At 37.4% G+C, this 16,626-nt stretch overlaps 2 protein-coding genes across 5 annotated transcripts in view; both read right to left on the bottom strand.

Annotated features, from left to right (window-relative positions):
* Positions 1-974, bottom strand: part of LOC136840736 (uncharacterized) — a 36,838-nt gene extending 35,864 nt beyond the window's left edge. Inside the window, exon 1 of the mRNA XM_067107562.1 lies at positions 893-974. The gene's annotated coding sequence lies outside the window, so the exon portion shown is untranslated. The remainder of the gene's footprint in view (positions 1-892) is intronic.
* Positions 975-2,401: 1,427 nt separating this feature from the next.
* The window catches only part of LOC136840734 (F-box/LRR-repeat protein 7-like), a 398,409-nt gene continuing 384,184 nt past the window's right edge, over positions 2,402-16,626 (bottom strand). For all 4 annotated transcript variants that reach the window (XM_067107552.1, XM_067107553.1, XM_067107550.1 and 1 more), the window contains 4 exons: positions 11,651-12,462; positions 9,435-9,603; positions 7,498-7,695; positions 2,402-6,634 (listed from right to left, as the gene is read on the bottom strand). In XM_067107552.1, coding sequence (XP_066963653.1) covers positions 6,099-6,634; positions 7,498-7,695; positions 9,435-9,603; positions 11,651-12,462 — 1,715 coding nt within the window. In that variant the 3' untranslated portion in view covers positions 2,402-6,098. The remainder of the gene's footprint in view (positions 6,635-7,497; positions 7,696-9,434; positions 9,604-11,650; positions 12,463-16,626) is intronic.

Raw genomic sequence — 16,626 nt, 5'->3', positions numbered from 1 at the left:
CGATTACGTTTTTCTTTATTGCAAAACTGACTCTTAAAAACCACTCAGAAAAAAAAAAATACTCACAACAATGTTCATTCATCTGTTATATACACTACAACGAAAAGTTTTACAAATAATTAGGCCGAGGTTCGGTCTAAATTAAAGTTGGAATCTAAAAAAAAATTACCAAGAATAAAAATGTTTCATAAGAAAATATGAAACAAATAACGTCATATACTTAAGTTCACGAAATTTACGTTATCGCAAATAAATCTGCGAAATGACAAGCTTGAAACTAACTGGTAATCAAAGCGTACTCGAGAGCAAGTTTTAATTACTTATGAAACAAGGCAGAGTCAGAGTAGCAATTGCGCATGCGCATTTTGAATACGATTCCGGAATGAAATAGACTTAAATATTCTTACTTTTTCTATAAACGATTTGTACTGATATATGGACAAGAGTAATAAAACTTGAAAACTACTACCGTGGTATGTGTACCATTCTCGGCTCGGCGACTTCCAGTTCATGTGCAAAATGGTCGCCATGTTTAGTACCAGCCCCTTGGGGATGAACGAAAACAACAGTAACGGTATGAATACTATAAACATGAACAAAAACATGGATAAAAGGCGGTAAATATTCCGGTCAGCGAGTGGAGGGAACTAGATCGTGGTCGTTATGTCATGACAGTTAAAATATAATTGACTGATTTCCTGGATTTGAGAATAAAGCCTTTAAAATACAAGGAGTCACGTGGCTTGGACACTTGCAAGAATGGTAAATAACATTTCACGCATTTACACAGTACGTGAGCGCTCATTAACAAATAACACCCTGAAACTTAACTGGGAGTAGATCAGCTCTAGAACTACAAACCAAATTATACAATAGTTAAAATGGTACTCACGTCAAGTCAGGCGCAGAGATATCTGCTCTGATACAAAAAAAAATGCACTTCACCGCACATATTCACTTGTACAACGCCTAAGGTGTACTAAGAGTTATTGTAATATATATATTATTATAATTGTGGATACTGTAGTACTAAGGCATGGAAACTTGGAAGAAACTGCAATTGCTACGCCATCTATGAATGGGATTTGTTATGAAGATAAGTGCGTCACGGTCTTACTGGGGCACAACCAAAGCCAATGGCACAAGTCTGGTAGTTTTGCGTGCTTTATAACATAATGATTAGCTTTATTTTCTCTGTGCTAAATTTCCTAAGAAGCCATATTTATAAAAAATAAAACCTGGCATAATAGCTCGCTGTATTGGGTGCTTTTATAAGCAATTGCCTTTATTTTCTCTCAGCTGAACTTACTATGAAACCATAGCCTATTTTATAAATAAAACCTGGCGTAATGGCTCGCTGATATCAAAGAAGGGAAGCATTCTATACTTTAATTTGTAAGTCAAAAATTGTATGGTAATACCACTGTTCAAGAAATGTTATTCAAAAATGAATATACTAATTACAATGCATGTTAATTTTTATTCGATTATGATTACCACTTTCTTGTTGCATACGTAAAATATATTTTCCCGACGTTAATCTTTTATTCTGTGCGGTTTCGATAATTTTTGTTGGTGCAGATCATCAGTCGTTTCCCCGTCCCCCAATATTTAGCATTTGATAATCTTTGTTGGTGCAAATCATCAATCGTTTCCCCCTTCCCCCAATTTTTAGCAGTTATTTGAAGATCCCAGTGGAAAACTGCGCTCCCGAGGTCGGGGTTGGAATGGTCAAAAACCCATTAAACACAAGACAAGGAAACAAATGTTGTTCATGTTTCTATCAGTAACAATTTCCTAAATAAAGATAGAGCAGGAGTAATCCTCCCATAACCAGAGTTGCAAGGTTGGCAAAACCCAGAACCTTACCTAGAGCTAATGTGGACGAATCATGCTTGCTAAGAATGACTACAAAACTTAGGGTGGCAGTAAAACCTCGCAAAGGGCTTTCTCCTCACTCTGGGCCCCTCAAGTGCCATTAATCACAAAGTGGGACATTCAAGGAGGCATCCTAACCTAACCTAAACTGACCAAGTACATTGGGTTTACTTGGCACGGGGCCTTTGATCCTAACTGGACCTCTAAACCTAACCTGACTTAGAGTGTAATAAATCAAGAGAGTAAAATAGAGGAATGCATCTTAACATAAATTAAAACACCAGGCCCTACCTGGCAAGAAGGGGGCATCTCTTGGGGGGCCCTTTCAGCACTAAATGCACTTGGTATATTGCTTACCTTAAGTTTGCAAGGGAGAAGGCCATGATTCACCTGTAGAACAAGGCTATAAGGTACTTGTAATGTGCAGTTGAACGAACATTACAAACCCAATGACTGTAGTCCGCTTCAGCTCCAAAAACTACAGTCAATCATTTTTATTTTGTCATGTGATAAAAAATGTTAATGATTGGTAATTTTTTTTATTAAACACAAGACATAAGAATCTTGTGTAATGTAAATAAATTATAAAAACATCTCATAAAAACTTACATAATTGGATAATAACAATATACAAATTCAATACATTATGATTGCATATAAAATGAATAGGCACACATTATGGCAATAGCGTCAACAACCAGACTCACACTTGTCCTAAAGATGTCATTTTTCTTCGGAAAAATTTCAGTTTGCACACGTTGTACGACTGTAGTTTACAGAGGGTGAATATAAAAAAAAACCATCTTCCTGAACAGCTGTGAGTCTGGAAGTAGCGAGTTGAAAATGGCAACACAACAGTAAATTTGTTACTTTGGATTTACTACTGCATTGAAAAAATAAACATTACCCCATATAAATTGGTCACTCATAATACCCCAAGGGTATTTCAGGATTATTTGTCAGTAGACATAATCAAAATTTTAAAGATTTTCTGGGTGAATCCAGATTCAGATGAAAATATGTACAGTACAGTAATTTACTGTACACAGTGCATATTCAACATTGTTGCAGTTCTTATCCAGACTAGAGGAAAATTTCAATGATAAAAATGATTATGAATGATTGATATGCAATGTGCATGACCTCACAAAATCAGAACAATAAAATGTACATGATAGTGCCAAAATAAAAATTAACACATGATAACATATAAAAAAATGGTCTAAATGGAAAAACACATTTAAGGTAAAACAATTACACATTCAAACTTCAACCACTAGCTGCTTACATTAAAAATAAACGGTTATATACTAGTATTGTAAGAATTTTTGGAGGGATTTACTATCCTTTTTACAACGTACCGATGTTAAAAAAATAAACATTTCCGATTGTGGAACGCAAAATAACAGGACTACTGCAAATGCAATGCATCTTTATTAAAAGTAAAGAGTATTATATGACCATAAATACTAAAATTTCTTTTGCAATATTTAATATTGTACTATATATCAAAAAATAATCTTCATTGTCCTTATGCTATAACTATTCACCCAATAATCCATCTGTAAAAGATGTACGGTATAATAAAGCAGTTGCTTTCTAAACTGCAACTGTGGTTTTAACTCAGTTGATACCTGAGATAGATTTTGGATGTTTTCATAATGGTAAAAGAGCGGCGGACAGAAGACTATTGCTATAATAATTTTACTAGGCAGATTATCAAGCCCACCAGATCAAACTGTAGACTTAAGAGTGCGGGCCTAAAGCCTTCATTCTTGAATGAGGTCCAAAAATGGAAACAAGAAAACACTGAAAAAATTTTCCTGACACGTGAAAGACACCAAATAGAATGGATAAAAACGGAAAGGTTAAAAAAAAAAAAAAAAATGCAGTTGAAGCCAAGAGTTGAGGAACAAAAACTTTCCATTCCACACAAATACATAACTTCATTTATAGTAAACAAAACAATGGAAGCAGGAGAGCACTTTATCTTGGGATATTGTCTCGATCCCCTTAAATAATCATTGATTGGAAAATGTATTCAAGGCAGTTTATACTACATATACGTCGAAAGGAATTTCCAAACAGCAATTAAGGGTAAGAGGTCAGCTTAAGCACCAATAAAATTAAATTTTAACAATATACTTTGCAAGTGAGATTAGGCAACTTCAAATGAGAAGCAGCCTTTGAAACAGAAAGGAAATCTATGCAGAGAATTGGCACTTTATGATCTCCTGATCACAGGAACTGCTGGTTTTCATGAAAGAGTTTTGCTGAACTGTACACACTAATGATTGCATGTAACAAATTGTATTTTCATTGTATAAAGAACTATCTTAACAATGCCAAACTCAAACTCGCTACGTAAGAGAACATAAAATCACAGATTCTTGACGCCTGTCTCACCAATACTCTTTAGAACCAAAATATTTTTTCTACAATTTTCAAATAATGGATGTCCTGGTTTCGTTCCCTTTACTGTGGTGGAACATCAGGAATCTCATATGTAATAATTATATATAACAATATACATCCTACCAACACTGTCAACATTGTTTGGTTACTGCGCAGAGTATTACTGGAGTAATGTCCAAAAATCACAGACACAATTCAGATATGTGATCCTCGTGAAACACTTTTCCGATTGATAACTATGAATGTGGTATCCTGTTTCTCAGAAATATTTCTATGACGTAAAACCTACAGGTAACTGTAAATATGGAAGTAAAAATTTAAAGTAAAACGGCAATAAAGATTATTTATGGCAATAATAATTTCTGTGGTACAGAAAATTTCTATGGAATTGGGAAGACTCATGAGAATAATGTTTTAGTGTATGGTACTACAAGTAAAGTCTGTCAATACTTTCTTATGTAGTTCCTCAGTACTTACTAGCTGTGGCTTGCATATATAAAGTCAAATAAAAGATAAATTTGGGGTTAAAGCACCTGAGTTTTGATCACTTAAAGAGAAAACTTGAGAATGCAAATGTCATCGTCATTCAAAAATATTAAAATCAGAGATTCTTAATCATTTTCTTACGGTTCCTGAATATAACTATCTAGCATATAAAACTTTGCTCACACGCAAGGTAAAATATACTATACAGCACATAAGTTTTCCATTACACACATTGCTGGTAACAAAAATAATAAAAAAAAAAAAAGGCTGACAATATGATTTTGTTGATATTTCCCAGGATTCAAGGTTTACAGTGACCGATCATTAAATGGTACTTGCACTGATTTGGTTCTATTGATTTTCTGGTGTCTAGGCCATACTTACAAACACATTTACACACACGCAATCACAAGTACAATGGTCAACAACTTTGTTTAGTCTTCAACAATTTAGAAAAACTATGCAAAATATATTTCCCAATAGTTAAAGCAAATTAAAGAAAACTTAGACTTCTAACTTTAGCATTGATGCTATAAGGGACGGACTTAATTTTCGGGGTGACTTGTCAGTCTAAACAAAATTGCACTAATATATATTCTTTTAAGAACACCATAGCTCTCGGTAGGGTAGCACTGCCATGTGACACCTTAGGTGATGAAAAAACATCTTCACCACCAATTGTCAGTACACCAGCAACCTGCTGCCCCTACCAGACTCACAGGTACAACAAAAAAAATAACAGAACATGTACTGATGGCTGATTTTTTTTCTTATAAATAGCAGCACTTTCAGAGATAAAGTTCACAGACATACCAGTTATGTCCCAAATATCATGACAAAGAGGTCTTGCCATCAAATGTCTATTATTTCCTTAAATACGGCAAAAAAGTGTTATTGAGTAATTTTTCTTCTAAAAATCACAAGAAATTACATGGAGATACACAAAGAAACAAGACTGGCACTACAGCGAAAGAAAGGTACAAACTACAAAGCAGCATTCCGCGCTAAGTTTAGCACGACTGTAGCATTACTTTGGTACATGGAGGAGTGAGTAATTTGATGCATTGCTGCACAAGACAGTTGCCTCACCATTTTGGCACTGAAATTGGCACTGGTGAGTAGGTACTTTAGTTGCCATAGGCTGCATGGATCTTGTGGTTGCATACTACCCACTGCAATACCCAGGACTTGTCCTTGTTGGCACCAAGAAGATACGCAGGCTCATTATTTGGCACTGGGATGAAATTCGTTGTTGTTACTGTAGTCACTGGCACAACACAGGATAACAGAGACAAGATGACAGATATCACTGAACTTTGTTAAAAGAAGCCAGGGTTAGTGTGTTCTATAATACAGCGCCTGCAATATTTCTTAACTGTTCTGTAGCCTTCGATAGTCACTTGGCAGTCCTGAATATTGAGTTGCTGAAGACCTCGACAATAATATGCTATGTACTGAACACCACAATCTGTAATCATATCACACGATTTCACGGACAATTTTTTGAGGTTTGGACAATGTTCGGATATAAGTTTCATTCCGTTATCTGTAACGTCACACTTGCCTATGTCTAAAGCTCTTAATCTTGGGCACGATCTTGCAACCATTTCCATCGAGTCATCACTCACTGCCTCACAACCCCGCACATTGAGGTAACGTAGTTTATAGCAATGACGAGCTATTTGTTTTATACCGGCATCACTTATTTGATCACATTTTGCTACACTTAAATATCTTAGGTTAGGACCTAATTTTGCTAACTCGTACATTCCAAAGTCAGTAATCTGCACACAATCTGAAACACTGACCTCCCGTAACATTAGGCAGTAGCTGGCTATATGTTTTACGCCAGTATCTGGAATAAGATGAAGACACATTACTATGTTAGGTAGAATAATTGTAAACTTCATGTTTAAATCAAATATAGATCATAGTATTGAGAACTGACATCCTTTCAACTGAATACTAACACTACAATGCAATCTCAGTTCGTAAATGCAAGAACGAGGAAGACAATGCTAAAAGATTCAAGACTTTTGGGGTAATTTGGTCCTAAACCTTCATGAGAAAAAAAATATTAGGCTGTTACACTGGTTTCCAGATACCATACTCTTAACAAATTTAGATAATTTGCAACACAACAAATCATTATGATAAATGTAACAGTCATTCACCTAGTTTTAACATGAAAGATGAATCAAGGTTCAGGGAATGCAAGTCTCACTCACAGTTGTCAAACATACAATACTCTACCAGTAATTCTACATCTACTTACTACAAAGGCTTATCAAGCGTACATCAAATATAGATTACTCTGATATATACTAAATATGCTTGAATGTTACAGCAATCAAATTTTCTAGGCAAGTTTTAAACTCCTGTCAACAAATGAATTTTATCATCATATGGTACAGTACAATGATAACACAAAATGCAAAAGATATTGTACAGCAATAATGTACAGTACATTAATTCTTTTTAGCCACATTTTTGTTTCCTTCAAAGGAGGGAGTTGGACTTTACAAACAATACTCCTCTGAGTGAGTTTAAACATATCATATGCAACAGGCTTGTTATGCTAGAAATGCTTACAATGACTGTACTACACTGTGATACAATTACAGTGGAACAGTAAAAGGACCACACAGAATCTATCACACATTCCTTCACTTAAATTATGCTTCAGTAAGAATATGTGCCTTTTATAATGTCTCTTACCAGTTATATTGTGACATCTCCTGAGGTAGAGGTGAAGGAGTTGTGGGCAGTTCTTCACAATAACTTTCAAACCCTGATCTTCCAAGGCATAGCAATCAGTCATGTCAAGATACTGTAGGTAAAGCTGACGGGAATGCATTGGCTCTGGCTCCATGGCACCCTGCTGCGTTAAGTGAATGCAAGTGATCTGATGGCAACCTGCAACAAAGGCATTCAATTAATACATGTGGCTGGGCAGCTTACAAACATAATGGGAGTTAAATGCAGAAGTTATATGATTGCAGTTTTGTAAAAGGGTAAAAGAAACTGCAGTTCATGTGTGTAATCCCTATTGTTATTGGATTTTAACACCTCAACTGAATGGGGTATTTGCATATTCTCATTATATTTTCATAGGTAGATTCTCGTCAATATTACTGTACTGTATATATAATTAATGATCAAATTTTTAATACTAATTATGTTAAAAATATTTTTAAAAATTTGTATTCATGAACACCAAGTTCATATTCCTCACTACAACACTGACAAGAACAAATCTTGGAGTCTGATGATAAATGTACAGACATACAAATTCTAACAGTAGTATTGGCATTCTATAATACCTAAGAAATTAAGGTTCTTAGCTTGTTCAAGAAGCCCAAAAAGGCTGATCTTATTGCTGGAGAAGCTGAAACAAGTTTCATTACATTACATCAAGAAAAGAACTGCTCTGTTATGCCAGGTGCAGGATGCATAAAAAACTTACTGTAGTGTTTTACATACTGAGTTATATATAGAGGATAATAAAAAACGAGACATGATCAAGAGAATAAACACAGAGAATGAGAAATGAAAATATCAAGAAGTGCAAAGAAATATTGTTTCAGAAAATGAGAAATGAAAATATCAAGATGTACAACGAAACGTGGAAGATGAAACCACAGAAAAGTTTACAAAAGGAAGCACAATTTTTGTTTTGACATCTGACGGGAGGGAAAGAGAGAGAGAGAGAGAGAGAGAGAGAGAGAGAGAGAGAGAGAGAGAGAGAGAGAGAGAGAGAGAGAGAGAGATTATTGCAGAATAAAGATGTACTGAGAAACTGAATAAAAGATGACAGGGAAGAAGACTGAGGCACAGGAAAAAGATGAGGAAGGCTGAAAAGAAAGTGGTGAGGACAAAATGAGAGAAATGGAATCAGAATCTAACAAAGCACAGGGAAGAAAGAAAGTGCTCTAAGTAGGAAAGTCAATGAAGACATGCAGAAAAGACGCAGAAGGGGCAATGTACATAAAAAGTGAAAACCGTGAAAGTGAGGTCCAAAAAAGAAAGGAGTAATGGAACAACAGAAGCAATATCTTGAAAAAAAAAAAAAAAATTGAATACTGAACTGAGGATACTGTACTGATGAGACAGAGGGGCCAGTGTAGAATGTGATGTCTGAAGGGGTTAGGACAGCCCTTATGGGGATCAAAAACGGTGAAGGTCCAGGACCATCAAGAATAACAAGTGATTTGCTAAAAGCAGCTGGATAACCAGTCACTGACGAGCTGACCAGAATATACAAACACACTGTAGAGGAAGAGTGGAACCATCAGTGTGAAAAGATTTGTGCAACAATAATATACACAAGGAAAGGTGCTTAACCACACTGTACTGACAGATACAGAGATATAAAATTGCTGACACATACTAAAGAAAAATTACTGAAGATATCTGAAGATGAGGTTAGAGCAAGTACTCGGGGAAAGGTTGAGAAGAATGATTAAAATCGCTACTATGAGTTGGACTTTATGCCAAGGAAATCAACTACAAAGATGGGTTTTGCAATGATACTACACCAGTGCTTTAAAGAAAAGAATATGTTGTATCTTCAATGGTGCTTTGAACTGCAAGTTATCCTAAAATTTTTGCAGCAAAGGTAAAGGAATGCTCTCTTTCTCTCTCTTTAGACCTACCCGTGACATCAAGATGTTCCAGATTGACACACTGTGTGACAAGTTCGAAAATGCCAATATTGGTGACATTGATACAGCCTTTGATTTCCAGATGGCGTAACTCGGGACATCGACGACCTATCAGCGAAAGGCCTCTGTCTGTTAGCCTCGAACAGCTGTTGAGGATCACCTACGGGAGAGGGTGACAAAATGTAATTGTTAAAGAATGGCAAAAGTCATTTTGGTGCTACTGTGGCTTGTTATCTAAACCGAGGGGCTAGTACTAAATATGGCGTCTCAAGGAGCTTCCGCCATGTTTAGTAACTAGCACATCGTTATTTTTTTTATGCGATATGGACGTACCGTGACTTCTGAGGAAACAGAAATATTCACCTTGTAAATATATCCTTCTTGAACTCCGTTAACTTGCAAATTCGTTTCGTTAGTTCTCCGAAATTAAAATTCAACTGCCTTTTCAAAAAAAGATTCAATCTTACGTATGAAATAACGAAAAAAACTAATTAAAAATACATGTAATGTAGTCTACACTTATTGCATATTTGTGTTTACAAACGTCGTATTTAATACTGTACACAAAAACTAATCCTCTTTTATATTACAGCGTTACTGAAAGCGTGCTAAACAAGCATGGTGAATATTGGGCATTTAATGGTGGAAGTTATACATTACCACCATATAAAAATAAGAGCTGTAGTATTTACGTGTGTACCCTCGTCACATTAAATTGCAATACTTATAACTATGTGAAAGAGCAAAACTTTACATAACTAGTTGCACTTGTATGACTATGTAAAACAACAATACTTTAGGGAATTAGTTGCACTTGTATGACTATGTAAAACAGCAATACTTCAGAGAATTAGTTGCACTTGTCTGACTATGTACAACATCAATACTTGAGAGAATTAGCTGCACTTGTATGACTATGTAAAACAGCAATACTTTAGGGAATTAGTTGTGCTTGTATGCCTGTAAAACAACAATACTTTAGAGAATTAGTTGCACTTGTCTGACTATGTACAACAGCATTACTTGATAGAATTAGCTGCACTTGTATGACTATGTAAAACAGCAATATTTTAGGGAATTAGCTGCACTTGTATGACTATGTAAAACAACAATACTTTAGAGAATTAGTTGCACTTGTATGACTATGTCAAACAGCAATACTTTGGAGAATTAGTTGCACTTGTATGACTGTGTCAAACAGCAAAACTTTAGAGAATTAGTTGCATTGTATGACTATGTACAACAGCAATACTTGAGAGAATTAGCTGCACTTGTAAGACTATGTAAAACAGCAATACTTTAGAGAATTAGTTGCACTTGTATGAATATGTAAAAAACAATACTTTAGAGAATTAGTTGCACTTGTATGACTATGTAATAAGCAATACTTTAGAGAATTAGTTGCACTTGTATGGCTATGTAAAACGCAATACTTTAGAGAATTAATTGCACTTGTATGACTATGTCAAACAGCAATACTTGAGAGAATTAGCTGCACTTGTATGACTATGTACAATAGTAATACTTTACAGAATTAGTTGCATTTGTAAGACTGTAAAATAGCAATACTTTAGAGAATTAGTTGCACTTGTATGATTATGTCAAACAGCAATACTTTAGAGAATTAGTTGCACTTGCATGACTATGTAAAACAGCAATACTTTAGAGAATTAGTTGCACTTGTAAGATTAGGTCAAACAGCAATACTTTTGAGAATTAGTTGCACTTGTAAGATTAGGTCAAACAGCAATACTTTAGAGAATTAGTTGCATTCGTATGACTATGTAAAACAGCAATACTTTAGAGAATTAGCTGCACTTGTATGACTATGTAAAACAGCAATACTCTAGAGAATTGGTTGCACTTGTATGACTATGTCAAACAGCAATACTTCATAGAGAATTAGCTGCACTTGCATATGTTTTTGTTATGAACTTCATGACTTTCATCAAACAGCACAAACAGCTGCAGTGAAATTTTCATAAAATTATTAATATCAAATGTCTTGAAAAGAGCAAGTCGAAGTTACAATATGAGATAAATCACAAATAGACAAATAATTCTAAGTGATTATGACCAAACCTCTTGGAAATTATTATTATAATTATTATTATTCAGAAGATATGACTTGACATCCAAGCTTCCAAAGAACAAGGAAGGAAATGGAGGAATGAAGGAGGTCACTTCCTTTCTTTCTTCTTCCTTACCTTCTCGACGTGGACACAGCCGCCCGAATCTCTCGCCAACAGCCTCGTGATCTGCTTGATGGCCCTGTCGGCGTGGATCCCGTCACTAGCTAGGGAGATAGTGGACCACAGTCTGGGATCCCACGCCAAGACGTACCATCTCCTGCACACCCTGGCGCACTGACACACGGCGTTCGTCGGCAGAAACGACAGTATCCTTACGACTAGCTCGTCGCTCAGCTTATCGAAGGGCGAGGACCTCGCCAACCGCTTCCCCTTGTACGTCGCCAGCAGCTGGTCCGTCGTCTCGATGGACTGCTGCTGTTGGTGCTGTTGCTGCGGCGTCGTCTGCTGCTGCTGCTGCTGTTGCTGCTGCTGCTGTTGTTGTTGCTGCTGCTGCTGCTGCTGCTGTGGAGGTACCTGCGGAAGCTGCGGTCTCGGCGACGACCGGGGACAAGACGAGAGGGCGGAGAGATCGAGGGCGGGAAACGGCGAGGCTCTCACGTCCGACCAGGGCGAGGGCGTCGTGCGGTCTCTCGTCGGCGTGTTCCGGTCTCTCGTGGGCGTGGGCGTCTGTCTGGTGACGAGGGTGTGGTAGCCCAGGTCGTGGCCCGGACTGACCCGGCCTAAGGTACCGCCGCCGCCTACGTACACGGAGGGGGACATGCGGCCGAGCTTCGTGGCAGACGCGGCATGACCCTCCATGGCTTGTGGGCGTGGCGGGGGCGGGCTGAAGGGTGGCGGAGGTGGAGGGTCGCTGGGGGTGTGGCAGACAGGGGGAGCCTCGCCCACGCCCTCACTGTCACCGTCCTCACACCCACCCTCACTCACGTCTGAAACAAAAGACGGACGAACGGATTAAGTACGTGCGTGTTCTAATAGGCTGAGCGAGCATGGATGTTCCTTAAAAATACAATTATCAATTTTACTCTATTATGAAAATGGTGCAATTATGGTTGCTTTATTGCTTAGACTCATACCAAAGATATAACAACAATTATTACACCGCTAAACGAAATTATGTGCAGACCACTTTAGACCTATCTTAACAGTAAACATCACAATCTTAAAAATATCTCTTTTGGACGAAATTTTCGGAAGACTTTATTAGAAATGTCCACCTCAGTTCAATATATGAAGACTTACAATATTAAAAGGAAAAATAAATATCATATGCAGACTGGTAACCAAAACTGATTGACAATATTAAAACCATTTTAAATTAAAACATTCCGTAGCTATCTTTGGGGAAGAGTTTTCAAACACTGTATATTAGTGTTTGATTAAAAGCTATTCTTGTCAACGAGTATCTGGGAATATTTGAAAGATTTAAAACAAAATGTTTTATATAACGTTTCCGATTATTTTTGTCAGAAAAGATTTCAATAATTAGTCACATCTGATTTTTTTTTTGTACTCTCGAACCTCAGCTGTGATCCACAACAGATAACTGACAACCAGGTATGCCTATCTCACCTCTTAGGGTTAATCCATACTATAGTGAAACATTCAATAACCAGAAGTCGGCAATTTATCTCATACATGTCACAAACAAGTTGAAAACGAGCCAACGAACCTTTGGCAAACGCTGGACAGAAGTAGGACGCACTGGTTAAAACTACCATTAAGTCGTTACCTTGTATTCATCAACATGTTTGTGATCAGTGTGCCATAAGTTGCCAACGTGTGTTTGTGACGTGCTTTATCTTAGTGTGGACACCCCCCTAGGTCAACAACAGAGATATATTGGGCTTCAGGGTAAGGCGCCAACATCGTTCAATTCCTGGAGTTTGAATCTGGGGTACCACGCTTGTGAACCATGAATGCTACAAGTAAACCTTCTCTTAAGTAATTTCCATTCTAATATGGCAACAGAGTACACGTTCAATCGACATAACAACACAGCACAATAAAATAGAAAAAGGATTAGATTCATCAGCAGGACTGGTGACTCAAAATTTATGAACATTATTTAGTGGCAAGAAAAAATAACAATAGAATCATCTTCGCGCCAGCGAAATATTAATCTTGCTTACAAGAAGTTTCATGTATCGTGATATAAAATTGCAAGGAGAGCCAAAACTTCATTTCGTGTCTTAAGATCGAACTATCATTATTGTCATTCACATAATAAACATAGGCCTATATATATATATATATATATATATATATATATTACTGGCACAAGCAAACTAACTAATCCGTATATAAAAATAAGTAAAAGCTAAAAATTGAGCATAAAATTACAGAAAGCAAAAGCTCAAGGTCTGAGAACACAGGTTACATTTAGTACGAAAACTAAATGGGGCCCCTGAAAAGACCCAGCAACCACAAATAGTACCACAGATACTCCAATCATCTGTGCTAACCAAAGTGCGAGGTGAGATTACCCATCAATACAGGTTTAGGCTATGTATTTGTTAGTGGACTCTCTTTTCTGCCCTAAAATGGAAGACTGGAGTATCTGCAAAAATGCAAAACTGAGAAAAATAGTAGATACTGCAGTTTTCCCTTGCCTTACAACTGATTTTGCAGATACTGCAAATGGGACCTCCTAAATACTCGTTGAAAGCATTGAAGAATCATTCTGAAACTGCAGCAACTTGTGTATTTTGTGTTTCACGAGCCCAGTAGGTGGCATATTTCAATTTCGGAAATTTTGCAGATACTGTTTTTTTATTTTAGGGTAGTTTTCATCTTTAACAACCTACAGCTGTTGCTTGTGTGTGTGTGAGTCCGCGTGTTACTGCCCAGGAAAAAATTGACTTTTAGTCTGACGAAAAAATAAATTCTCCATTTAACTGCAAAACCTGTAACCTAAATGTTATCTGTTCACAAAGTCTACAGTCAGCATGTTCCATAAAAATCGGAATCAAGAGGTTTCTGGGAAATAGGCTAAACACTCCGAAAGCAATGGAACTTGACAACCTTTCTAATAAAGATTCGCACCGTTCATATTCTTCAAAACATTCGTAGCACTCGACAGATTACCTTAAAAAAAGTTATATACATTCCATAAATTGACTAAAGACACACGCCAAGGGTTTTCCTTCTAGTGCCTACACCAGTTAACAGGTTTTTCAAAAGATACCAGATGTACGGTGAAACTGCAGAGGCCAGAGAAGGAATAAGAAAAATGTTCACACACACACACAGAGAGAGAGAGAGAGAGAGAGAGAGAGAGAGAGAGAGAGAGAGAAAGCACCTGTTTTGTCAATGAAACCGGATTGAACGCTGAATCTTCTCTTTGATCGGAGGTTCGTAAGAGGAAATCTCACGTAAAAATAGGACCGTATCAGCAACTTCTTTGCTAACTTCATCCATCTGATCTGCCACACCCATGCGGATGGATGACCCTCAAAATGTCACGTCAATTCGGTTATACTTTCTCCCTGGATCAACCTTAACCCATAAACATATGCCTAATGCAGCAGCTCGCTTCCAGATATGAGTTCACGGGGAAGGAGAGAGTCATTGAAAGAGACAGAGAGAGCAAGAGAAGAGAGAGAGAGAGAGAGAGAGAGAGAGAGAGAGAGAGAGAGAGAGAGAGAGAGAGAGAGAGAGAGAGAAATACTTTACGATCAGGATATAAAGTTATGACGGGTGGCATAGTCGCGTTAGAAAGTGGCCGCTTCGCTGTGTACCCTCTCCCGGGTTTTATAAGGCCCACAAGCTTATCCAAGATATCCAGCGACCTAGTCATGGTACAACACCACTTCCCGTTGACTCTCTCTCTCTCTCTCTCTCTCTCTCTCTCTCTCTCTCTCTCTCTCTCTCTCTCTCTCAACTGAACGCCTCAGATATATTCTCTTCGTCTCCCTGTAACACGCAAATCAGCTGACAAAATCTAAATGCTTCTACCTCATACTAGTACCATACCCCTCCTCCTTCCACCTCCTCTCTCTCTCTCTCTCTCTCTCTCTCTCTCTCAAGAAAGTCAGCAAATCAGCTGAAACAGAACCAAACACCTCCTACTCCTCCACCACATGAATGCTGGTGTTAAGGCGACCTTGCATACCAGAGCAGAATAACTTTCACAATTCATCCCACTGGTAATTTGCATATTGTGCTCGGTTAAGGCATCTACACTGACCATCCGGACGCCAGGAAGAAATGTAGGTGTGTTACTTCATTCTCCGTTTCCCCAGAAAGATTTCCGTATCAAAAGTTACGAGCCATTTTTCTGCTGAAATCAAAATTTTTCTTGAATGGGTTCTATGATCTTGAGGAATACACTCGGCCTATGGTTCCAGATCATCAATCATCATCATCTTCTTCTTCTTCTGAGAGAGAGAGAGAGAGAGAGAGAGAGAGAGAGAGAGAGAGAGAGAGAGAGAGAGAATCCTTAGTCCCATACTCGATATGTGTCTAGTATCACAGTCTACTAACTTCCTTTCAACGGAATATCACCAAGTCAGGAATAAAATTCCGAATGGACGAGCTAACTACGTCTCCAGACCCTTTGAGAAAATAAAGAAAAAGGGATTGAAATTGGGTCCTAACCCATCTCTTGAAATCTGGAAGATTATAGGAATCACAGAGATGGAAGACTTCAAAAGCACGACGGAAGAGAAAAAGAAATGTCTCCGGCTCAACACTAAAGACTGCTGACTTGTCAGTGTTACGAGTTGGGCTGGACAGGACTGAGCATAAATACCACTACAACCAAGCTCCTATAATTGTGTCTATGTTAACATTAACATGTTATAAGATCCACACTCCAAACATGTGATTCCTATAGAAATTATCCTTCATAAAATTCACCTTTCAATCGTTATGAAGCTGAGTTTACCTGTTGGTCTCTTGTCCTTTCATCTGATCATTTATGAGATAAAGTACAATTCGATCTTAATTTTCATACGAGTCACGATCTTAAAAAACTACTGAGGCCAGAGGGCTGCAAATTGGTATGTTGATCATCCACCCTCCAAACATCAAACATACCAAATTACAGCCCTCAAACCCCAGTTGTTTTTATTTAATTTAAGGTTAATGTT

Source organism: Macrobrachium rosenbergii, chromosome 8 (assembly GCF_040412425.1).
Source record: "Macrobrachium rosenbergii isolate ZJJX-2024 chromosome 8, ASM4041242v1, whole genome shotgun sequence".
In the NCBI taxonomy this organism is placed as follows: Eukaryota; Metazoa; Arthropoda; class Malacostraca; order Decapoda; family Palaemonidae; genus Macrobrachium; species Macrobrachium rosenbergii.
This window is presented reverse-complemented; position numbering and strand designations above follow the sequence as displayed.